This window comes from Scophthalmus maximus, chromosome 5 (assembly GCF_022379125.1).
Source record: "Scophthalmus maximus strain ysfricsl-2021 chromosome 5, ASM2237912v1, whole genome shotgun sequence".
In the NCBI taxonomy this organism is placed as follows: domain Eukaryota; kingdom Metazoa; phylum Chordata; class Actinopteri; order Pleuronectiformes; family Scophthalmidae; genus Scophthalmus; species Scophthalmus maximus.
In genome coordinates, this window is record NC_061519.1 from 2,012,955 (window position 1) to 2,037,174 (window position 24,220).

At 40.4% G+C, this 24,220-nt stretch overlaps 1 protein-coding gene and 2 long non-coding RNA genes across 4 annotated transcripts; 2 read left to right on the forward strand and 1 right to left on the reverse strand.

Moving 5' to 3' along the window:
* Positions 1–1,821: 1,821 nt before the first annotated feature.
* Positions 1,822–5,754, reverse strand: rpl14 (ribosomal protein L14). Its single transcript, XM_035634531.2, has 6 exons — positions 5,636–5,754; positions 5,014–5,115; positions 4,827–4,921; positions 4,005–4,104; positions 2,521–2,574; positions 1,822–1,917 (listed from the first exon to the last, which is right to left on the reverse strand). The coding sequence occupies exons 1-6, from the start codon at positions 5,636–5,638 to the stop codon at positions 1,858–1,860; spliced, it is 414 nt and encodes a 137-aa protein (XP_035490424.1). The 5' UTR covers positions 5,639–5,754; the 3' UTR covers positions 1,822–1,857.
* Positions 5,157–9,042, forward strand: LOC118311042. 2 transcript variants are annotated; one of them, XR_004793891.2, is made up of 5 exons: positions 5,157–5,258; positions 7,287–7,396; positions 8,319–8,346; positions 8,719–8,771; positions 8,864–9,042. It is a non-coding gene; the product is annotated as an uncharacterized LOC118311042 (long non-coding RNA). The 2 variants fall into 2 exon arrangements; XR_004793892.2 differs by lacking the exons at positions 5,157–5,258; positions 7,287–7,396 and adding an exon at positions 7,403–7,541.
* Positions 9,043–9,328: 286 nt separating this feature from the next.
* On the forward strand, positions 9,329–11,057 carry LOC118311043. Its single transcript, XR_004793893.2, has 2 exons — positions 9,329–9,409; positions 9,921–11,057. It is a non-coding gene; the product is annotated as an uncharacterized LOC118311043 (long non-coding RNA).
* The last annotated feature ends 13,163 nt before the right edge of the window (positions 11,058–24,220 follow it).

Genomic DNA, 24,220 nt, shown 5'->3' on the forward strand with positions numbered 1-24,220 from the left:
CCCCGTGATAATAACACACCGATATTACTTCTGAACTGGGCTTGTGTCGGCCTCAAAGTTTAAGGTTTGTAACAACAACAACAACAACAACAACAAAAGATCAGTGAGGATCGGTAAATTCTGGGCCAGGCTTCACTAGAACAATGGGTAATCATAAGCCCTTACACTTCCCATACAGACCGCCGGGCCCATGCAGGCCGGGTCCCTCACTGATCAGACCTGCCAGGGAGGAACCCAGGGTCTTTTTAATTTATCCTCCCATCACTACAACCTGGCAGCAAACAGCATTCACAGGTATTCATTCTGTAGAGAAGATGTCTCTGCATCCTTGGAAATCAAATTCTGTTTCCTGCTAAATTAAAGTAGAAAGACAAAGGGGTCAAGCTCCACTATTAGACGAGGCTGCCATCTAGTGGTTGTATGAGGAGAGAGTTATGGGCACAGTAAGATTGAACAGCAATAGAGAATAAAATTATACAATATCATTTTAATGGCTGCACGGTGGTGTAGTGGTTAGCACCTTCGCCTCACAGCAAGAAGGTTCTGGGTTCGAATCCCGGTTCAACCAGGGCCTTTCTGTGTGGAGTTTGCATGTTCTCCCCGTGTATGCGTGGGTTCTCTCCGGGTTCTCCGGCTTCCTCCCACAGTCCAAAGACATGCAGAATGGGGTTAGGATCATTGGAGACTCTAAATTGACCATGTGAATGTGAGAGTGAATGGTTGTCCGTCTCTGTGTGTGGCCCTGTGATAGGCTGGCGACCTGTCCAGGGTGTACCCCGCCTCTCGCCCAATGTTAGCTGGGATTGGCTCCAGCGACCCCCTGCGACCCTTAAATGGATAAAGCGGTAGACGATGAATGAATGAATATCATTTTATCCAGTTTCCCATCGGATTTAAATCAAGTGGGTCACACTCTTACTTAAAACGCTACTCAGGCTGTAGTGAAGAACTGATTTCGTGTATTTCAAATCCATCCTGAATCTGGATGAAAGTAAGATATAGGCCGTCGCCGGATTAAGAGCTTTAGTAAAGTTTCTATCTATTTAGATTAAGTGACATCTGTAAAAAGAAAACACCCAAACATATCTCTCGGCACTATGTATTTAAAGGTTAAGTCTTTAACAATTAAACCTAAAATTTTATGATTTTCAGTTCCAAAATAAAATTAATTAATCGATTGGTGTCGTTTTCTTAAATTGTCATATTCAGGTTCTAAACACAAGGTAAGCCCGAGTTCAAATCAAAGACTAGTTCCTGTTCCCTCATAGCAAAACTGTCCTAAGTGACACATTGAAGGAATGCTACTAGCTCAGACTTATTCGGATGACATTTCAATATGCATTTTAAAATAGCATACTTTACAGCACCACTAAAAAACAAAGCTCGAGTTTGGAAGATTAACCAGATTGTAGGATATTTCATGGAATATTAAACATGTTAGGGATCAACTGGGTATGAGAATATAAACGTACCCCCCCCTTCCTATGAGTTTTTCTATGATTTCATTTACCAACTGAATCGCAGACACTTTCTTAAACTCTTCTCAAAAATAGGCAACAACTAAATTACTACCATTTGTCTGAAGCAAGCTGATTAGAAAAAAACTGTTTCCACAAAACCATCAAAGGGTTAGGAACTACAGTATATGCCTGATGGAATTACAACAATCTTCCAACAGGACACAGGCACCGGTACTGGAGGGTGTATATTACAATTTACCACTTTGAGTGCTCTCAAACAGATTTATTCCAAAGTGGAAAAACTGATGCAGCCATGACATGTTTTTGTCTTGTGGGAAAAGAAATGAAGAGAAGACGGATGACCAATTGAACAGGAAATTTATTTTGTGAAAACTGTTCACTTCTTTGCTGCCTCCTTCTGGAGCTTCTTCACCTCGTGCTTGATGATCTTGTTCCTCTGCAGAAACAAAAAAATATAAAGTTAATTAAGTTCACTTCATTAATTGAAGTCACTCTGCTGCAGTATGACCACACCACACAGATTAATGGACACTCAGGTGTCACTGGGTGTTGAAGAAAACGAACAGCTTCCATTTGTCTGCCGCACAGTGAGCACTGGCAGCAGCCATTCCTGTTGTTTAACCAGTGGCACAGTTACAGTCAAATTAACTGAGTCATCATTTATTTTATTGGCTGCAGCTTTTTGCAACAGCTAAAACCCGATTTAAGTCGGATAAGACAATTCTGCAGGAAAAGGGATTACGTAAACATGGTGCCAACTTTTTCAACGTGGTGAATTAAGGTTGAAACGTGTACGTTTAACATGTAAACTCGTGATTCAGATTGCTGACGAATAAGGACAGTAAAATCATTTTCAGCCATGTGATTAATAATTTACAATGAAAAAGGGTGATGCATCATCACTGCAATCATCTTCTGTGAGATGAAGTCTACGTACTATCCAATTTGCCCTCATACTAAGCCACCATAGCACATTCAGTTGTTTACCCGGCTGATTTATTGAACAGCTGATGTGTGATCATGTTTCTGTTGCACTTACCATCCTCTTGGCCTTCATCACCTTGTAGCGGTCAAAGTCAGACATCTTGGCCCTCTGCAGACATAACCAGGAAGATAAAGTCAGTGATACATTTTGTCAGAAGAAATGACTAGTGGCTGTGGCCGTGCAGCATTGATATGCAACCCAAAAGGTGAGGGAGGAGTGGAGGCAACAACACTACATCTGTATACCGGTGTTCATTCTCCTCAACGGTGAGACTTCTCTTTTAACTTGAGGTGCTGCAGCATTTATTATATATATATATAAGTATTATACAACTCTGCTTCTCTCCGGACTCCGCCATGCTCACACTCGCTCCGATTCTCTCTCCCCCACTCGCTCTGCCACACGTGCACTGCTCCATTTCCATTCCCTAAATGTTTTCTTATACTGTATACTCCTCCTGACAGTAGAATAAGCCACTATAAACAAATATTATCATGCAATCTGTAAACAAAAAATGGTCTAACGGCCGTCCCTATGCAAAGTCGTGTAAAAAATAAATAGAATAACGTGATATGCCGTAAAATTGGTATTATTTTGAAATTTACCATGATATAAGTGTTTGGTCATACCGCCGAGAACTACTCCAATGTGGCTTTTATACATGCCTGATGCTGTAATTGTTTTAAGGTTAAAAATAAAACTGTCAACCCTGTCATATAACATTTCTATCAGCAGCCTTGCTTTCCTCAAAGTTAATTTTGCCAAAATATTGCACCACTGCTTCAGAATTGTATTAAATGCCGCAATAACACGAGGTGAGAGAGACAGTGGGGAGGGAGTAGTGTACCGGGCACCAGTGACCAACAGAGTGAAACACACGTGAACGGTCAAAAGTAACAACGACGACAAGCAAAGTAAATGCGGGTCAATTGTTAGCTGGAGCTCAGGTCGAACTTAGAATCTGGACAAACAGCACGACAGTGATGTGGAGCAATGCACAGTTTGCGATTTCCTGTGGGAGTGTGACTGTCTGCTCGTCGGCACAAGCACCTTCAGTAAAGTCCTTTAACATGCAGTACTTTAGTTGACATATTGCCACTATTGCTGATTAGATGAGCTGTCCCTGCTGCTGAATAAAAGAGGGCACTGACAGCGACACAAATCGTTTAGAAGAGTGCAGTGATTCACTCGCAACGACCAATAGGCCTTTAATAAAAGCTCACATGAGTTGCAAAAAAATATTTCTTATTGCAATAATTCTGGCCTCGTATATCATTGACAGTTATCGTGACAGGTCTGACATTAAGTATCAAACTAAAATGCTAGGGGGGAATATACGCCTACAGTTTAATAAGGGGTCAGTTCATCTGCAGTTACAAAAATAACAAACGAAACCAAAAACTTGATTTACGTAATTCTAAGGCCACGTTATAAAAATGTCCTATATCAGATGTATTGTGTATTTAAATACTGTCCTATTAAAGCCAAGAAATCCCAACAGCAGAACCAGGAAAATGAAGCTGAAGCGTAGACTTTACCTTCTGTCTTGCCTCGATCTTCTTGGCCCAGTTACTTTGTTCCCACTTCTCGTTGACTTGGGCCTTCTCCCAGGCTCTCCTCACAAACTTCTGGCGGGCACTGTGAACCATAACATTCATTAAGCACCGATAGAAAAGCAATGTGTCAACATTTCACACATAGCCACTATAAAAATGATACATTTCTAAAATAACCCCAGGGTCAGGTTATGTGACAACTAGATTGTTCTTAACACAAGACGTATTGTACATATTAAATGCACTTGTGTACATGACTAGTGAAGCCCGGCAGATATGGATTTTTGGGGGTTGCTGCCGATATCGATATAAGGGAGTACAAGATCGGCTGATATATATATATTTTTAATATGTCAATCTCCAAATTTTTCTCAAACAGCTTACTATGTACAATAAAAGATTTAATATCGGTAAACATAAGCGCTGATACTAATATGTCCGTGAAAGGCTCATATCACTCCAAATCTTCCCCTTGATTCCAGTGATGACCACGTTGCTGGTGCCCTGACAGCATTTGGTTACATTTATAATCAGCTGGGTTATCGTTCATGATGTAAACAGTGGTCTATATTAACAAATCTTGTATGTGTAGCCTGGTAGAGCCAGTAAGGTCACGTTGTTCTCCGTCTAGTGGTTGGTCTAGTGTTTTTATTCAACAAATCTTTTATGTGTCTTATAAAAACGTCTAGCCGCCAAAGAGTAAGTAGGACAGCGCAAATGAGCTTAAGTACATCGATCCTGTGTGAATTCATTTGGACAGAGCGGGATTTTTGTCTGTGCGATCTGCTCGTTGTTTCCACTCACCTGTGAGGTACTTTGATGACATAGTCTGTGAGCTGCATGCACTTGAAGGGCATAGACTGCCTCTTCACCCCTGTGCAGGGACCATCGACAAGAGCCTGGAAAACACAGGGCAACAATCACTCACAACCGAGACACAAAAAAAAGGCCACCGACACTGATCAAACCCACCGTCCCGCAGAGGACTCACCCTGTTTTGGTCGATGACATCTACGATGGCCACCAGCTTGCCGGCGTGGGGTCCGAAAGAGAGGTAGGCAACGCGGCCGATCTCAACGAAGCGCTTGAACACCTGGGAGAGACGCCGGACAACAGCACATCAGAGATGACTGGCACAGAAAGAGGCTGGTGGACGAACCACCGACCGTCGGTCGGTCGGTCGGTCGGTGTGGAGCAACCCGACTTGTAGCATTCCACTGAACTAGCTAGCTAACAGTAAGTAGCCAATGGTTCTGCTATAGACTCCACGAAGAGGAACTAGGTTGAACGACGGCCGTTGGATGAAGTTAGATGGAACAAAGTCGCACACGCACGATTCGAGTCGGTGCTGCGGGGACAAGAGACGCGAGTTCGGTTCACCGAGCAGTTCTCGGCCCTCTGGGCCCGACAGACCACGTTGCGGTGCGGGGCGAGAGCCGACATCTTACACACGCTCCGTTAAAAGCGTAAAACGCGTGTTAATACACCAAACACTTCTCAAATGTGCGCACGGGTGTGTTACCAATACACGCAACTGTTGTGTTTCCACTAGAGTGAGATATATTCAAAGAAATTCAAGTTAGAAATGCCAAAATCCCTCATGGCGAACTCACCATGATGGCAGTCCGGGATCAGAAAGGACGTCACAGCTTCCGCCCGCCGCAAATACAGCTTCCGCTGATTCGACGCGCATGCGCAGTCCCTCGAGCACCACCGTAAAGTCCCTATGTGTTGAAATAGTTTTAATATTTTGAACCTGTGGACAAAGTTTTTATTGTGAAAAGAAAATATTTATATTTCAGATTTGAAAAAAGTATGCGTCAAATTCTCATGTTGCCTTCAAAGACACTGAAAAAATATTGAATGATTAAGTGATTATCATATTAGTTATTTTCTGTACATTGACTGATTGCTGAATCAACTAAGGTTTTCAGCTCCACCAAGATTTTGTGCGCAAGGCGTCTTTCTTTCTGCCTGTCAAACATAATTTCTTTCTGAAAACTTCATTGGGGTTTCTCATTTAATATAAGCACGTTGGGATCAGGATTTCAATTCTTTATTTTATTTTATTATTTTATTTATATAATTATCACATCATAATATATACTGATTATATAATGATTATAATAATTATGATCACCTTAAATTCTATATTATTGTAATTACTCATAATGAATTATATGTTTTAATACCAATATCAAATAGAATGAAGATAAAGGGTGGTTTTGGGCCTCATTGTTTGCTTTTGTTTATGTGTTTCATACTTATTATGATCAAACTTAAACTTTTGATCGTTTACGCTGGTCATCATTGACAAGAAAACATGTGATCCACAGAAGTATTGAACCTTTGGAATGTTAAAGCCAAGGTGTTACTTTCTGAATGTGTATTTTGATAGTCCAAAATTACATTAACATGTACAGTTTGGGGGGGGGGTGTAAAGAAAAAACTTTTGGGGTCATTGGCTGCACCCCTGAAGCTCTGATCCTAGAATCATCCCTGCCTTCATCACTGATAAGAGCCTTTATCCTGTCCCTCTTTCTCCTCTTGTTCCATACAGATGCTGTATGTAGCTCTCAAACGTGCTGATCTCAGCAGTTAATAAATTGCCAAACTTTTACATGATGTCATAAAATATTTGATTTTAGCACATTTATTTTTAATCTTTTAGTGGGACAATACATACAAATATATTTTATATTATAAGTAAGGATCTATTCCATTGTGTAGGCGTTAATTAACTTTGTTATGAGTAAAATCATGACTGATCTGTATCATGCTGATGACTGATCTGTATCATGCTGATGATCTAGTTGTTGTTCAGCTTAAGCGAGTACAACAGTTGATGTGTTCCTCACTAGATACAATTTATTGACAGACAAAAATGATTACACATTAATCAGTGAGTACCTCACAATGTACAAACATGTAATTAAGTATACAATACTGTTCAAAATTATATATTTAGCACATGTAGAAAAGGGATTCTGTCCAGGCTACACTTTGTATACCATATATATATACTCATTCCATATCTCAAAGAAACAAGGAAATGAGAAGAAATCCTTCATACAAATTCACATTGGTAGCAAAAGCTATATGACAAAAAAGCTTGAATGGTACCAACAAAAAAACCCAACAACATTGATGTAACTACAAACACGTGTCAGTGTATTATGTTATAAATCCATTAATTTATTGACTCTCACTAAAGTCGCAGTTTTTGTGTCTTTGTATGTTTACGCGGTTCTAATTGGCCGACAGGAGCTTCCTGGAACTGTGTGACGTTCACGTGAGTCACGTGACGATCAAAGCGCTCGGGAAGCTGCTCTGTCTGAACGGCTCCGGATGTCTCCGCTGGGCACTTGTGACCGGTAACTTTGATATATTTGATAAACGTTATTTAATGCGAACTTAAATATGAACAGCGTCTCTCTTCTCGGCCGAGGAGTCCTTGAGAACCTTCGGCGGGTGACGCCGCCGGACTCAGCTCTCAACCATCACATACATTTCGACTAGGTTGAAACAGTGAACCCCTTTTTATAAACTCTTTTGTGATTGAGATTCGACATATTCTTTTTTTAACGACAATGTTTTTTATTGAAGAAAATGCTTAATTTATGTTATAAGATATTTAAAGACAGAGTCAGGAAAAATGATTTAGCAAAATTAGTGTTTTTTTAGGATTCTATATAGAGATTAATTTATATTATAAATGGTACAGTATAACATATAAAAGGCCACGCCTCTATGCACTCTATGCAGTGCATTCGTAGTAATAGTAATATGTATTTATATAGCCCCTTACACAGACACCAGTCACAAAGTGCTTCGCAATGATAAAACATGATGCAATTCAAGTTGATAGTGCCAAATCATTACATAAATTATATCAAGGCAAATATTCTAAGTCATGTTGCAGTATTCTGCTTGCTACACTTGTGTGCATTTTACTTGCTAAATGTGTGTGCATGCCCTCTTTGTATACCAAGTGCCTGTTGATTAGTGAGTAACTGAAATATGTTGCACAGTTGGAATGTTCATTTTAATTCTTGAATGTCGTTAATTGAAATCCTGTCACAAAATCCCTGTTGATCCCCGCCACTCCTCTGAATTTTTTCAATGGCGCACACACTCCCATGAACTCTCTCAGATTTGTTTTGGGATTTTATTAGGTGTTAGACAAATATTTAAAACGATATATTATAAACAGTATATAATGTTATTAACATTTCTGCTTAAGTGAAGATTTCAATACTTTGTCCACCACTGATTTAATGTAATTTTTTCTTCTAGGTCACAGAGGGTCGACTGGATTAGTGAGGTACCTGCAAGAGCCATTTTCTGTTCATTCAGGGAGGCTGACATGAACATTGATACATTAATAGATATGAAGAAGTTCTCACTTGAAGGCATTTGGTGACAAAAATGAGGACACAATTAATTTCATAGAAAAAAAATTGCATCCAAAAAGGTCAAATATGTATTCTGGAGCATCATAACCAAATTTGACATTGGCATTTGTTTACGCCTTATAGGGTCAATTTGTTTGAAGTATCAAGCCGTGCAAACAATTTTAGACATCTCCTCTAAATCCTTAGCCACCAACACAGCACAATGGATTTTTTTTCTACAACTTTTCCAATGGTTCACCATAGCTTGTTTTTATGTAACCTCCCTCTGTTCTGTCTTGCAGTGTGACTGATCAGCTTGTTTTGCCTGATTTGCCGAAGTGCTTCGATGCAGAAGGTCGACTACACATCTATCTTTTTCCTAGATACCATGATAATCCTGTTTTAGTCCTTCACATATTTCTACATATTTTTCGTTGTGTGTTGCAGGCGGAAATACCTGTCATGGGTGTCAGAGTTTGTTTCCAGATATATACACAAGAGTTCAAAATTAAAGAACCCAGCTGGCGCCGTATTGAGGATAGCGACCCTTGACCACACCATTTACAGAGGTAAGGACGACGAGGTGAACGGGTGGGGAAAATTCTACCTTCCTTATACAGTAAACATGCAGGTTTTTGGCGTCGTGGAGGGCACCTCATGCCCGTATGGCCAGCTTGTTCTGATGACCTGCGAGGACAAAAGGCTGTATTCCTACGACGGAGAGGAGCTCCATGTAGTCGCTCTTAGCCTGGATCAGCTCCGTGACATGGAAATATAGTATCCAGCATCCACGAGCTATTACTATGGGCAGCCCTTCCAAAATATGGTGAGAAGTTTACAGAGAATAAACCATGCTCGGGGTCTACTGATGCTAGTCAATGATTACCTGTACTGACAAATGTTATCTGTTGTGTCCAGACGGCTGAGGACTGGGAAGAAGTGAAGAAGAGCCCTGAGGGGAGGCAAACCTCAAATAAAATAAGACACAGGAAGGTGGGTATTTGTCCTGATGTTATCTTGAATGCAGGGTTAATATTAAATCTGCAACGTCATATCGGTCCGAGGACTGCTTCAATGACTTGAGCCCCCTGCAAAGGGTGAAATTAGCACAGTATTAAAATCTATTTCTTAAAGTCAGTCTGGGCCTTTTGGGGGGTCTTGACAACCCATTGAATATCTTCAGTGGTTGTAAGCACCTTCAGCGTTAACCATAATAATATATACTTATCTTATTTCAGACACTTTAGTCCAGTATGAAAAATAAAAATACAATACAAGGACAACAAAACAGAATATAGATGTTGCACTCCCCAGTAAATAAAATACATACAGACATGTCTCCAAAAACAAGAGGAGTACCCCGTGTCAATATAATGATATTAAATATCACCATTTTCTGTAGCGTAGAAAGATGTTGATTTTTCATGCAGCGGTATCAAATATATTATGGGCTGAACACAGAGTAGTGAAATGTGTCTTGATGAAATTTCTTTTCTTTCAACAGTTTCTGACATTTGCTCAATGGAAGACAAGATTCAGAAGTCTTGGATTGACCATTTGAAAAGAATTCAACAGAAATCATCATAATCGAAAAGAAAGTTCCCTAATGCTCTCTTTGGCATTAAAGGGATAGTTCATTGAGTGGGGTTGTATGTGGTACTTATGCATAGTTATTATGTTACCTTATGGAGATGGTGATCAGCGATGTCATTTAACGAAGTTTGCAGGTGAAGTGGAAGAAGCGAAAGGCGGAGTCCCACTGTTGTCGAGGGGCCAATCGAAAAACGTCTTTTTCCGCACATTTTTAAATGCTTACCTTAAAAAAAAATGTATCCGTTCAATTGTATGCTTGAGTTCCCGGCCATTTATTACTGCGCCAACTCGCTCTGCACTGGCGCGAGTTGGCGCAGTAATACATGGCCGAAGTACCCTTAAAAAAAAAGTGCAAACCAAAACGTCTGTCTGCCGGGAAACTAAAGCAGTGAAAAAATGTTTTTACTTAAGCGTACAATTGAACGGATATATTTTTTTTAGGTAGGCATTTATAAATTAGCGGTGGTCCCCTCTGCAACAGTGGGACTCAGACTATGGCTTCTTCCACTTCACCTCTAAACTCCGTTAGATGACAGCACTGATCACCATCTCCATAAGGTAACATATTAACTATGCATAAGTAACTCATTTAACCCCTCTTCAAAATCACTCAAAAAGCAAGGTAGGCACTCGCCTACTGTGCTGCGAATGGTTCAGGCCCTCCTATTTTTTTAAATATAGCACCTTCTTTTACTTTATTACTAATAGCACTTGAAGCTTTCTTTGCCTATTTCATGAATGTTTATGCACTTTGTTAACTTTTGCAGTTTGAGTAATATCCCCATGTTCGAATGCACTTATTGTAAGTCGCTTTGGACCAAAGCGTCTGCTAAATGAATGTTATGTAATGTAATGTAATCCCTTTAAATATTTACTTATGTTCCCTTTCTACCCTGTTTATATACAGTCTATGCTTCTACCACATACTAAGTACCACACACCGTCTACATCATATGTGTACTGCTTACACTATAGTGCTCTGCTGGATTCATGTTCTTATGAATTATTTGACAAAATGTTAACAGAAAAATAAAGTCTTTAAAGTTTACATTTTTTCTTGATGTCTGTCTTTTTCCAATGACAGCTTTTTTTACGCTGTCAGGATTTTAATAATGATAATAATGCATTTTATTTATAGGCGCCTTTCTGAACACTCAAGGTCACCTTACAAGGCATAGTTTAAAAAGAACAGCAACATTAATAAATCAACAAGAAAAATTGAACAGTGATTAAAATCACTAAGAACAACAATAATTTAGATGTGATGAATGCGGGTGAGAAGGAAAAAAACAAATCAGACTCAGTATGCCAGTTTAAAGAGATGTGTTTTGAGATGGGATTTGAAGGTGGACAGAAAGTCAATGTTAAGAATGTTTGGTGTGAGGGAGTTCCAAAGGTGGGGGGGGCAGAGCGGCTGAAGGCTCTAGACCCCATGGTTGTCCAGAGGGCAGGTGGCACAGTGAGGTGGATGGAAGAGGAAGACTTAAGAGTGCGGGTGGGTGTGTTGATGCGCATGAGTTCAGATATATACAGAGGAGCTAGGTTGTGGATGGCCACTGGTTTTCAGTTTCAACTTTCTGTCCCTGTTTTGGCGTGGAGAGGAGGGGCTTGAGGGGAGGGTCAAAACTTCAGTGCCATGTCACTGTTCTAACTCCATATGTTCTCCACAGATTTCCCATACTACTGTAGAAGTGTCTTTTTTTTTCACATGATTGAATCTGCTAAATCAAAAGCAAAACATTACAATATTGTGACGCATGTAACTTGCCAATAGAGCAAAGGATGGAGCTCTACATAAGCAGAAATATTTATTTTTTTTGATGGTTGGCAAATAATGCAGGTTGGCTGTCTGTCACAGGGCTAAAACATAGTCGCACATCTGCCCTTTGCTTCCGCATTACCACAGGCACTGAGAGACTATTGTTCCGTGCAGCAAAGACCTATGGAAATGAGCATGTTATGACTGAGATGTAGAACAAACATACCAATATTACACTTGCTGTCCGCTGAGGTGTCAACATATTGTGTCATATCAACATATGCAATCAGATTAAGTCTTTGTCACTCAAATATTGATAATGTTGAAGTAGATCTGTCATTAGATGTGTTTCGGGATCATTGCACAACAGGAAGCCTATTACCACAGATACTGGGGGAGATTGAACAACTTCACTTATGTACATATTGCACTGTATATATTGCTAAGTGAAGTGGGATCATTTCTGAAGCACAGTGGGCCTTCAGTCTGATGCACAAACACCTGTTCATGCAGGAACTTTCTGGTCCACTTCGAAAATCACATGATGTATGTTTTTTAGGTCGTTGTCTCATACGGAGGTGGATCACATTTCTTACTTTCTGTTTCGTTCTTCTGCCACAGCGTTGGTGAGTAGCAGCCTTCTGCTGGGGTCTTTTTCTGCCATTAAATAACTAACTACTGCATTACAGACAGAACATATTCTCGCTGAGATGTGCTCTGTGACATTCTGAAAAGCGGTGCAATGATCAAGGCTATTGGAACCAGGATCGTTGGGTTAATGAGGCGTCATCCATTGGACACGAACGCTGACAGGGTGGTCGATTTTGGATGTTCTCGTTCTATCTCACTATAGACTGTTCAAGCTACGGCTCTTGACTTAGTTTAAAATGTTCCATTCTAGGTAACTGATGTGGTCTATTGCTGAGGTAGCATTGATCATCGTCAGGTCAAAGTCAGGCTGACGATTCAAAAGTCGGATTACAGTGTGTTCCGGACTTCCGCCTCTTGTCACTAGGGGGCGCTGCAGCACCCACTGTTGTGATCTGTTCAGTAGAGGCTAGGTGGAACATTTAAAAAATAATATCCAGTTCAGGATTCTCAACTTATGTCTGACTTATTTTACGCCCCTGTGTATTATTTTATTATTTGCTGTTTTTCGTTTTTCATTTGTTGTCTTTTTTGTTTAATTATTGTTATTATTACTATTACTGCGGTTGTTTTTACATGATATGGTACCTTAATACCTGAATTGTTTAGGTTAAAACGTTTTTTCAAGCCTTCATATTAACGTCTACACATTTCTGTGGGAGGTAGTTGACCTGTTTTTACATAATAATAATAATAATAATACATTTCATTTATAGAGACATTTTCATTGCTAAAAACAATCTCAAAGTGCTACAAAGTAGAAACAAGATAAAAGATAAATATATATATATAATCTATATATAAAAAATAGATTTAAAAAGAAAAAAACATCGGTCGGTTAGGGTTACCCTTACATAACAAAATGTGACTTGCACTATGTAAGCATTGACTTTGTAATTGTTTTTGTAATATGTTCATTTAAATTAAGTTTATTAAAAAAAATGATATCCCGGTTGTCTGCCTCGTAATCCACAAATACTTCACCCACCTTTCTACACCCTTGATTGCAGACCTGATTTTAATCATGCTTAATTGTTAGAATGTTTTTTTTTCCCCCAACATGAACGAAACAGGAGCCAAGTAGGTGAGTCAGCAGATTCTGCTCAACTGCAGGTTGTCAGTGCTGTGATGTATGTAACTCCCTAAAACTACTACTTCATTATTACTTCAACAGACAAGAGTTTCTGAAAACTCAAGAACTGTGAAAAAGAAATGCCTTCATGCTTATCTACAAGATGATTGATTGGTGCAACATGACTCCAGGAAGTAGACATCTAGTGGATGAGGTTGGTGAAATGTTCACACGGGTGTGTTGTTGTCTAAATTGTAACTGTATCACATTAAATGGATGTGTTTTGTCTTGACAGATGCTTCACAGCATTTTCTTTCTGGGAATGGTCAACAACGCCCCCTACACCCCAGAAAATATTATAGATGACAAGGACATGTTGACCAAATTGAAGGAGAAATATCCCAGGCCTTTTGAGTTCTACTTGACTCAACTGCCCAAGCGTGGTCCTTTCTCCTGTGTCATGGACATGGTAAGATACAGTATGAACTCTGTTAATGTGTCATACACATTTTCAATCAATTAATCAAACTTAATTTGCACAGTAGCTTTCATAAAGGTAAGTGTAAACAATTTAAGATAAAGTTCTCATGAGAGACAAAAGCATAATTGAAATGAGAGTTTGATCTGTATTTTCGATTTTTTTTTTACCTGTTGTAAGCATTTGAAATAAGTCATTATTTCAAAAAATTTTTTAAAACGAAGAGGAAAAAACCTACCTCACTTCCATAATCTCAGATGCTCCGGTTCATGATTGATTTCTGTTGTTGCATTTTAAAAATGACTGAATGAGCGAGTCATAGTTTAATGTCTTGATAACGTTTGTTACTCCTTGCAGATAGTCCTGCAGAAAGGACAAGAGAATGAAAACCATATCAAGCAGAGTCTGATTGATCTCAAAAGGAGCTGAATGAGAAGTTTCTGGTCTCATCCACCATCTGTATCTCCCAGATATCAGAGGATTCTCCCAGGTACTACGGCGTATCCATGTCCGCCCCTGGTCGAAATCCTGCGAAAATCATGATTGCCGCCTCCTGTTTGGGCGCTTTGGGCGATTACGTATCTGGTGCAGTGATGACCTACTGTCTAAAGAATATCAAAAAGTCATTCTTTGATGGAACAATCATACTTCCACAGGGGGTCAGGTGCCAGGCGTTTAACCTCAGCAGAGGAGAGGAAATGCTTCCCTGCGGAGCATGTGGGAATTTGTTTGGTTTACACATGGCCGACATAAAAGTGTGGGCCTATGGCAACTGTGCGGAAGCTGAGAGCGTGAGCAACTTGCTTAAAAATGAGGCGGAAGTTAAAAGGCAGGCAGGACCAACATCTCCCTTGTTCACACCTGAGAGTAGAACTAAGGGATGTGCTACGCATGATTCATTTTAAAAACTGGAGTGGGGATTAGGGCTTTATTATATATTCGAACGAATATTAGGCAGGCCTTAATATTCAAACCTGTTATGGGCATTATTTTTTATAAATGTGTTTGCTTGAACGTTGTTTTCAATTCAGATTCCGAGGCTTTTTCAGGCCTGGTGAACTTTAGCAAGGCTATTATTGGTCATCTGGGCTCCTGTAGGTGACGTTAGCGTCCTGGTTGGCGCCTTTAGCAAAACAATGGCCGCACCAACGCCGACAACAGCCCCTGAGGAGGAAGTCGAAATTTACACGCCAGACAATTTTAAAAACGTGTGGCGCTACTTTTGGTTCCCAAAGATACCGGGGGAAATCACCGATAAGGATAAAGTTTTATGTAAAATACGACAATGAGCCCCCACCCCCGTCTGACAGCAACCCGCTGTCTCGGTGGAAGGAGAGAAGCCCCAAGTACCCCCATCTCGCCCAGCTGGCACGCTCCTACCTGGCAATATGCGAGGTACGAGTGTTTTCCACCGCGGGGACATAGTCACAAAGCAACGCTCTTCTCTAGAGCCAGAAAATGTGAATCACCTTGTATTTTTGGCGAATAACTCAAAAAAGTCTGCAGCCAGATAAACTGCAGCCAGCCAGATCTTTGTGTGAAAGTAACAATTTGTTAATCGGTTAATGGGCCGTTAATGGCTGGTAGGATGTGTTTTGTTTTTTAGGCTTACCTTTATTTATTTTGTCTTTTCAGTTTAGCCTGACTGTCTTATTTTTCTTTATTTTTGATGGCTTATTTTTCTTTATTTTGATGAAACCAAAGGAATACTGTTTGTGTCTGACCTTTAATTAAAAAAAAAAGTTTCTTCTGAAAACATCATTGCCTGCCCATTGACGTTGACTGATACACTGCTGCCCTCTGGTGGACAAAACATATACAACTTAAGTTTGATACTATAGGTCTTACTGAAGGCATTTAATGGTCAAAATATTATTAATAAAAATATTCGAATATATTCGAATATTAATAATCCAACTTCGAATATGATTTTTTGGGCAAAAGTCAAAGCCCTATAGTGTATTTGCGATTACTACAGTCCACATATACAATTATCCTGAAAAGAGAGAGATACTGAGGTAAAGTGGCCATGGTCTTTTCTCATAAAGGGGCCTAATACATCTGTTTTCATCAGTAATAGAAACTCCACTGTTACACGAGGCCGGCATTAATATACTCACTTTCAAAATAACCTGCTTCATCAGCCCAACTCTTGTTTCATCCATATGTGACGTGCACTTCTGCACTTACCAACACTGAGGATTAGTATAAATTAATTTTTAGCCAAATGCGTGTCAACATTTTGCGTGAAGCATACAGATGATGTAAATATTGTGTTGATCATATTGACATCAATAAAGTCAATGACTCATTTTGTCATGATTCGGTCTTGTGAACTCTGAAGACTCTTGGAGTCTTTGTTATATCTCTGAAGACTCTGAATTCTTTTGTTTCTTGTTATTTAGTTATTTGCCTTGATGTACCTTCCTTGTGCATCTCTTACTGTAGTTAGGGCCCGAGCCAGCTAGGCTGGCGATTATTATATTCTCCAGTGAATCGCTAATTAGAGGCTCTTAACATACTCAAAAAGTTGTATAAATTTGCACACACATCAGAACTGGTGAAAATTTTCGTATTTTAGGGGTCCCGGGCATTAACGGCGCAAAATGACTCACTAGCGCCACATACAAATTTCAAACAAACCTCGTCAACAATCACTTTCACCAAAATGTACAAAAATTGGGGAGCACGTGTATCATGGAAGGACCTACAAAAAACTCTTGCAGCCATGACCTCTGACCTACAGGGCCATTTCCGGACCTTTTCAGTCATCATTCTTTGGCCAACGGCTCGGATCCATTTCACACCAGCGACTTCAAAGTTGGTGCGCGTCATCTCCACATCCGTGGGATCAAATTAAGAGAAAATCCTGACTTTTCACCAGAGGGCCTTGACGTTATTCCTTGATAAAGTTTTAACCTCCACCGAACCCTCGCCGCCAACCAGGAAGAAAACAGGAAGTGGCTCTTCATTTCACATGCATCGGTCCGAATTGCTCCAAAATTCTCAAGCATGATACTGGGGGGACCCTCAACACATCCCCATGTCAATATTGACCACACGCTACAGCGCCACCTGCTGGGAAAAAGAAGTAGCATGCTCTACACTTTTGAGTCCCGTGCGTGCCAGGTTCACCGAACCGACCTCAAATTCGGTCGGAGGTGCTTATGACAAATTGGTCGTGTCATGTTTAGGTCCTCGGCGCCATATCTCAAAAGCTGTTCCCGTGGCGACGCTGTAATCGCCACTAAAATACAAATACATGGTTGAGGGACTCAAAATGCTTGGAGCCTCATGAAAATTCATACACATGTTGACAGTGGCCAATTCTGGGATCGGAAATGGTTTTTAGGCGTGACTGTGTCCAAATGGCTCCACAGGTCGCCATAGCGCCCCCCAAAACCCTTAAAACTTAAAGCCCCCCCACTTTAACATGGGTCTACCTGAACCAAATTTGGTGAGCACCTGCAGCATGGGAGGACCTAAAAAAAAGCCTCTTGGAGCAATGACCTCAGACGTACACAAACATGGGAAATTGGCATTGAATGTGCCAAATTTTGACCTCTTGAGCAAAGGTCGTTGCCGTAGCGACGCTTTCTGAACTTTTACCTAAAAATGGTGTGTATTGTGCATTGATCCATTCTCCTGTGGTTCCCTGTGATGTTTTCAGCTTTTTTCCTTTGTACTTAGTGTTTTTTTGCTCCTCGACTTCACCCATGGATTACCTTTTGTTTTTTCTCCTTTTGGTAAATTCGCTTTTTACTTTCTCGCACTCTTTATTTGGGTCCTACTTCAACTTCAAACCTTTACAATTTTGAGTATAATTTCTTCTCCTTCACTTAAGATGGTAGCAGTTTAGATTGGTGAGAGCAAATATGATTCATTATTTTACAGATGCTTGAGAAGTTGAAGGAATCACACATCCATTCCCTGCATGTGTAGTTTTCTACAGCAGCTATGATCCGTGCTCACAACCTCATTTACAAGCAGGAGCTGTAATATATTACTTGGATGACAGTCTTTAAGGTATTGGCTATATTGAAACTGAAGTATGAGGTGGAGCAATTCATCATCATCAGCACAATCAGGCCCGGTTCTAGACTGCTGTGTTGAGTGTCCCAACACCTAACTTTAGCATCGCTGTGAACTCAGTGTCGTATATTATCTGAAACTTAAGCCATGGAATGTAATAATCCATAAACCATAATGTATTTGTTAGTAACCCACTTCCAGCCCCACAATCCAATAAATGGAATTTAAGCCTAATTTATTATTGGCAGCATCTTACATAGCATTTGGATGTCAGAAATTTTCAACTATAAACAACAACTGTCATCCAACTGATTTTTTTTGTTTTGTTAGTTTTTTGAAAGTAAGACAGTGTGGGAGTTTGAGCTCTGTGACTCTTTTTGTTTTACAGACAACATAATACATCTAAAGGATCAGTCTTCTTTTTTGCTGTGCAAAGACCCTAATGAACTATGGCCTTCTCATGAGCCACAGATTTCTCTTTCTATCATTCAACATAGTTCGGCAGAAGGGGGCAAGGACACGAGGTAGAGTGAAGAAAGAGCTCTTGCATGCTGCAGATGATACTCCAATCACAAGGGACAATACATGAAGCCAATGGAGCTCAGGAAAGGCTGCCTTAAAACCTTAATGTAGATGTTTGCAGATGGTGGATAGCTCTGCATCAACAGACTCAAATTTATTTTTCAAAATTACTTTTGCAATAAGAATTTCATGAGAAAGTCTGTCACTACATGCAGTGCCTGTCAAGCTTCTGCAGGGGACTCAACACTGCAACATCGACAAAAGAGGGAGATTTGAGACAAAGGCAGTTCACTGCTTTCATGAGCTCAGGATTGCTTCCGGAGAACCTGGTCTCCATCTCTACAATGGCTCTGCCCAAAATATTCAGAAGAGCTCTCTTTAGGAGACTGGACCTGGCCCACAGTGGACAGAACAACACTATATGTGAGCTCATTGTCCTCCTCCTTTTACCTGCTGGAGCCAAGTAATCTATACCATCTCATCATCTCTCCTCTCCCTCAGCATAGTAGAGGTCCACAGAATGAGCCTGCAGAATGGCATTTGCAGGCTTCAAGGCACCGAGCACAAAGAAATGACGCTTCCTCAACATCATCCGACGGCCCAGTCTGCCGCAATGTCTTGAGAAACCTCTGAGAGGATGCTGACAGTGGCATCCAGATTCTCCATGAGGCACTTGGTCGCATCATGGTGACTTCTCCACCTTATCTCCAGTAAGCGTTTAAGGGAGGGGACATCATACTTTTGTGACACAAAATGCCGACGGAAAAGAGGAATGCGGGGACCAAGTGCAGCTCATGGCTAACAGCAGTGGATGTATGGAATATCCTCCCCTACCTTCTATTGGAGCAAGGCCTGAACCCCAGCCCCGATCCCACTCATCACAGCCGCTCCATCATAGCATTGACTTACTTTCAGCTCAGATTTGTCATAATTACTTGCTGTTAGATAATAATCAAATGAATTGAATTCACACTTCATATAGTCTCGTTCCCACCTCTGGATGGCAGCACAACCATGTTAGATTAAAATCTACATCAAAGTCACTATTATCAACAATGGTTAAACAGCTTACATCATATTTCAAGACAGTTACACTCTGGATTTGATTGGACCTTGTCAATGGGGTGTATAGTAAGCAGTGATTCACTATCTTAGCTCTTTTGTTGTGGTCTTGCAGCTTCTCTTTGCGGCTCCTCTGCCAGCTTCACCTCTTGACAGGCCACGCGGCTTCCTTCACGTCGGACAAAGACAGGAAGCATGCTGTGGTCCACAGAATAACTGTCCTTATCCTTCAAAGGACAGTCAAGAATTAGAGTCCAATGGGAAAAGCAAATAATTCACATACATCTGACATTTGTATAAGCACATGAAAAATACACTTTCAGGCTTTCAATTAATTTAACCAAAATAGTCCTGTGCAAACAACATGACATACAATTGAGTCAATACAGATTGGTTTGGTAACAGTGGTCAGAGAAACTCAATCATGAACAACCCTGATTCATATTACTGTCTTATATCCACCCGTTCATTAAAACCAATTGTCACCACGCCAGTTTTTCACCACGGAGGCCACTCTGTACTTGTGTTGTGATTTTTTGCGTTGCCAAGGAGGTTGTTTGTTAATCAGAAGTCTTGAGAACCAAACCAAATGCCATTCTTCAGGAAAGCTTCAACGTCTTGTGAGTGACGGAAAATACGATTTATATTCAGCCGCTACGTCACAGATGCTTTGTCTGGCTTTTCCTGTGGCCCTATCCCCAATAACATGTTTGTTTTCAGGTCTATATTTGTGTAGCCAACTGCTACCGGTGGGGGAAATCCTGTCTGACCTCTCGGCCTGTTCTGATGACAACACTGGCACCTAGTGACGTCCAGGAGACGGAATGTTAAGTTTTCTTTAAACTGTATGTAATTCACTGAGCCAATCTTTGTTTGAACAGGCAACCCTCAGTATCTGACAGAAATATAAGGAACTAGCCCGGAAGCAGAGGTCATAGTAGGACTTGCAAACATTCTTTACAATGAGAACACGCACACACACACACACATTATGCACATGAATGATGACTGCTGCATCACACTTGCGGGCACGCAGACACGCAAACATACACAGATGGTTGTAGTTAGACCGTAATAGTTTCTCTGAAGTTGCCCTTGGTGTTTTTCATGTCTGGAAAATCTGAGTCATGCTCGTTTGACAAATCATCTCTGATCTAATGTAGGCTTTGTTTAATCATCCTATAATACATCAGAGCATGTGTTACCCCACTCAGACGATGAGAACCGGGTTTGCACGCTGAACCGATTGTGGCACCTCTTGATTGTCATGTCCAGTAATATCATTTTCGGTGTGATGTCATTGTCCACAAGCATCCTCCTTTCTGAACTCCTCTGCTTCAACACAGGATCGGTTCAGGGTGACCTATTTCAGGGGTATTTGGGGGCGCAACATTTTGCTCTCCAGGCTGCCGGTGGTGTTGGTGCTGTTCTTGTCTAAGTCTATAAGCACAGTTATATTCCTCCTCATCTAAACTCTCTGAGTGCTCCGATGTTTCCTTAGTTTCCTCTCCTCTTTGTGGCTCTTTCTGTGTTGAAATTGAAGATTTTGTCCTCCCACAGTTCTCAACATGTTACGATGATTCCCGCCTCTCCCTGTGCCATGTTCAGGGTTGACCTCATAAACTGGGCTCTCCTTGCACTTTTGAGAGACAACAATTTGTATTTGATCTTCCCAATATGAGAGCAACTTCCCAGGATCCTCACGCTCTGACATGTTTGGCCCAAGGACCCGGTCCCCTGGAGAAAGCACTGAACTTTGCCTCTTATGATCATAATATGTTTTTCCTCTTGTTGTAGTCTTTATGATGGTTTTGGAGGCATTGTCATATGCATATATGTTTTAACCTTACTGTTGACTGCATTAGTTTTAGCTATGTCTACGTTATCCAAAACATTTCAGTCACCACTGGACTTCCTGGGGGTCTCACCAGTAAACACTTGGAGTTTGAAATCGATCGGATGAGAAGTTGTCAGGAAAATCCAAGGTCTACTCCATGAGTCCAAATAGGTCCAGACCATTTCTCTTATGAAAGTTTTGAGCATTGGGAAAGACCACAGAAGTGTTTTCAAACCCACCTGATACTGTCTGGGACCTTTTTTTCTCTCTCTCTACAGTCTTTTTGAATCTATTCTTCAATGCTGTGTGTGCTAACAAAGACTGACCCCATATGAAGCCACCCAGCACATCTGAGGTTGCTGTCATGGCCAGGCATGGACCGTCCATATGGGCAGGTGGGGCATCCCCAAAACATAGTTCCTCCTTATAAACTATTTTCCCACATTAATACATCATACATTGATTATATCGCAACCTATTCTGTAAGTGAGTCAACCTTTCTAGAATTTTTGAAAGTTGAGGTGGTCATTTCAGTGATTCAGTCTCAATTAAGTGCGTGGCTCAATATTTATTTTATTTTCTGTGTTGTTCAATTCAATTCAATTCAAAAACTTTATTGTCTATCACATAGTGACAGAAAATTTGCTGACTGCCGTGTTTATAGTGGGTGTTTTTTTGTCACGCACACTGGTTATAGTCTTTTAATTGTATTAACTACTGCTGCATTAATTTTGCTGCTGGCTGGTATGTTTAAGTACTGTCTATTTATAAGTATGTGCAATATTCTTAATTATCAAAATAACAATGGAAAGCTGTTGTGTTTGGTAGTGATATGAAAAGTGTGAGATTGAGTGCCTGGAGCCAGTGTCTGCCCCACTAGAATTTATGAACATGGGCCGCTACAGATCATGGCTATCATTTTCACTCATTTACACATGTGAATGCATTGCTTTTACTGTTGCAACACAAAAATTGATGACTAGAGGGTTTTTAAAATTCACGCTTACAAGAGTAAAAGGTAACTTAATTAGCAGCTAAGTACATTTCAGCACAAAGAATGTCAGGTCTTAATTACACTGCTGGCTATTTACATACAAAACATAAGATAACAGGAACCAGAGCCGTCTGATGAGAGTCGCGACAAACTCCGTTCACTCCAATGGACCTTCTTTTTTTTTTCCAGCAATGGCGGATCATGGAGCCTCTCAACAGTTCCCGGAAGTGAGCAGCAGCGCATTGGAGTAGCAGCATAATGGATCAATGGGCCGTCTGTGTTGCACTTATGAAGGGCGAGACGTTTTTAATAATAATCAGATTGTATTTATATGCACATCTGTATCAAATCAACATGCACATTAAAGCATTTTAGTGGATTATGATTTATGATTATTAATGATTTATTTATGATTCAAGAAAACCTATTGACTAAGTACATAGAGTAACTACATAGGCATATCAGTCTGCTATATTGTAAGTCGATACATTATTGACTACTAATTACCAAACATCACCGTTCTGTCGCTCTGAATAATGGATTCTAATGCGCGCCAAGATCTTCCGGGAACTATCTGAAGTCTGCATTTTGGACTTCCCTTGTTGCGACTCTCATCATTATATGTCTCTGACAGGACCATTGAGTACGTAGCCAGCTGTGTTGTTTCTTTCACTGCTTGCATAAGCCACAGCCAAAACTCAGTCAGGGATCACAGAAGCCAATGTGGAAGTGCCTGAAGCCTGTATTCTCTGGAATAACCAGCAGAGGGCGACTCCACCCGCTGCAGTCTGTTTCCATAGAAGTCTATGAGACTTTAATTCTCACTTGATTTATAACATCAGTAAACATTTTCCTGAAAAGTTTCTGGCCTCAATCGCTAGTTACAAGTCTTCTGCGATACATCATGATGTTCATTTTATAAATTTCATGGTCTCATTTAGAGTAAAATATCCAATAAAGCACTGTATACATTGGAGCGTGGCTACAGTATAATTGACAGCTAGTGCCGTCATGTGCATGGTTGCAGGTGTAGGTGAGCGTGCAGTGGACAAGCTCTCAGTCGGAATCACCCCTCTCCTACGTCTGGTTCCAAAAAACTCAAGATGGCGATGGTCAAAATGATTTTATACTGCAGTTTGCAAAATCAATGGATGCTGTCACCAACACTGACATATTATCACCTTGTAAAGTTGTTAATGTGAATGCTATCATTGTTAGCGAATGAGCTTTTCTAATGTAATGCTACAAACAAAGGCATGGTCAATAAAATGTTCATGATTAGTATTGATGATGGCTAAAAAAGTTGCAGGCAGTAACAAGCAAAGCTACCAATATTTCACCTATAGCCAGGCTACAGGCTATTTAGAAAGGAAAAGCATTGGATGTTGATCTTGTGAGATTCTCTCATCCCCCAAAGGGAACAATATGATTTTTGTTTAAATTATTTTATGACATATTGTTCGAGTACAGGTGCACATGTTTTTTTCTGCTGTTTGCCTCATACAGAAGAGACATGACCAGCAAATCTCCTTTCCAGCCAAGGAAGTAGGTCAGCAACTTAACTTCATAAGAGATGGTAGGTGGATTTTGTTTTCTGGTTCTGTTGGACATGCAGGGCCAGACAAGTCACTCTTTCCAGGTTTATTTCCCAAATTGTTAAACTCTCTTTGAGTGTATTCCTCACCTTGTCAGAGTGACATATATATGAAATAAACTGTAAATTATAACCTTGAGCGTTCCATGGCCACCATTTCTGATATGTCTAAAATAGACAGATAGGCTGTCCTGTTTGTGGATTTGGTGTGGA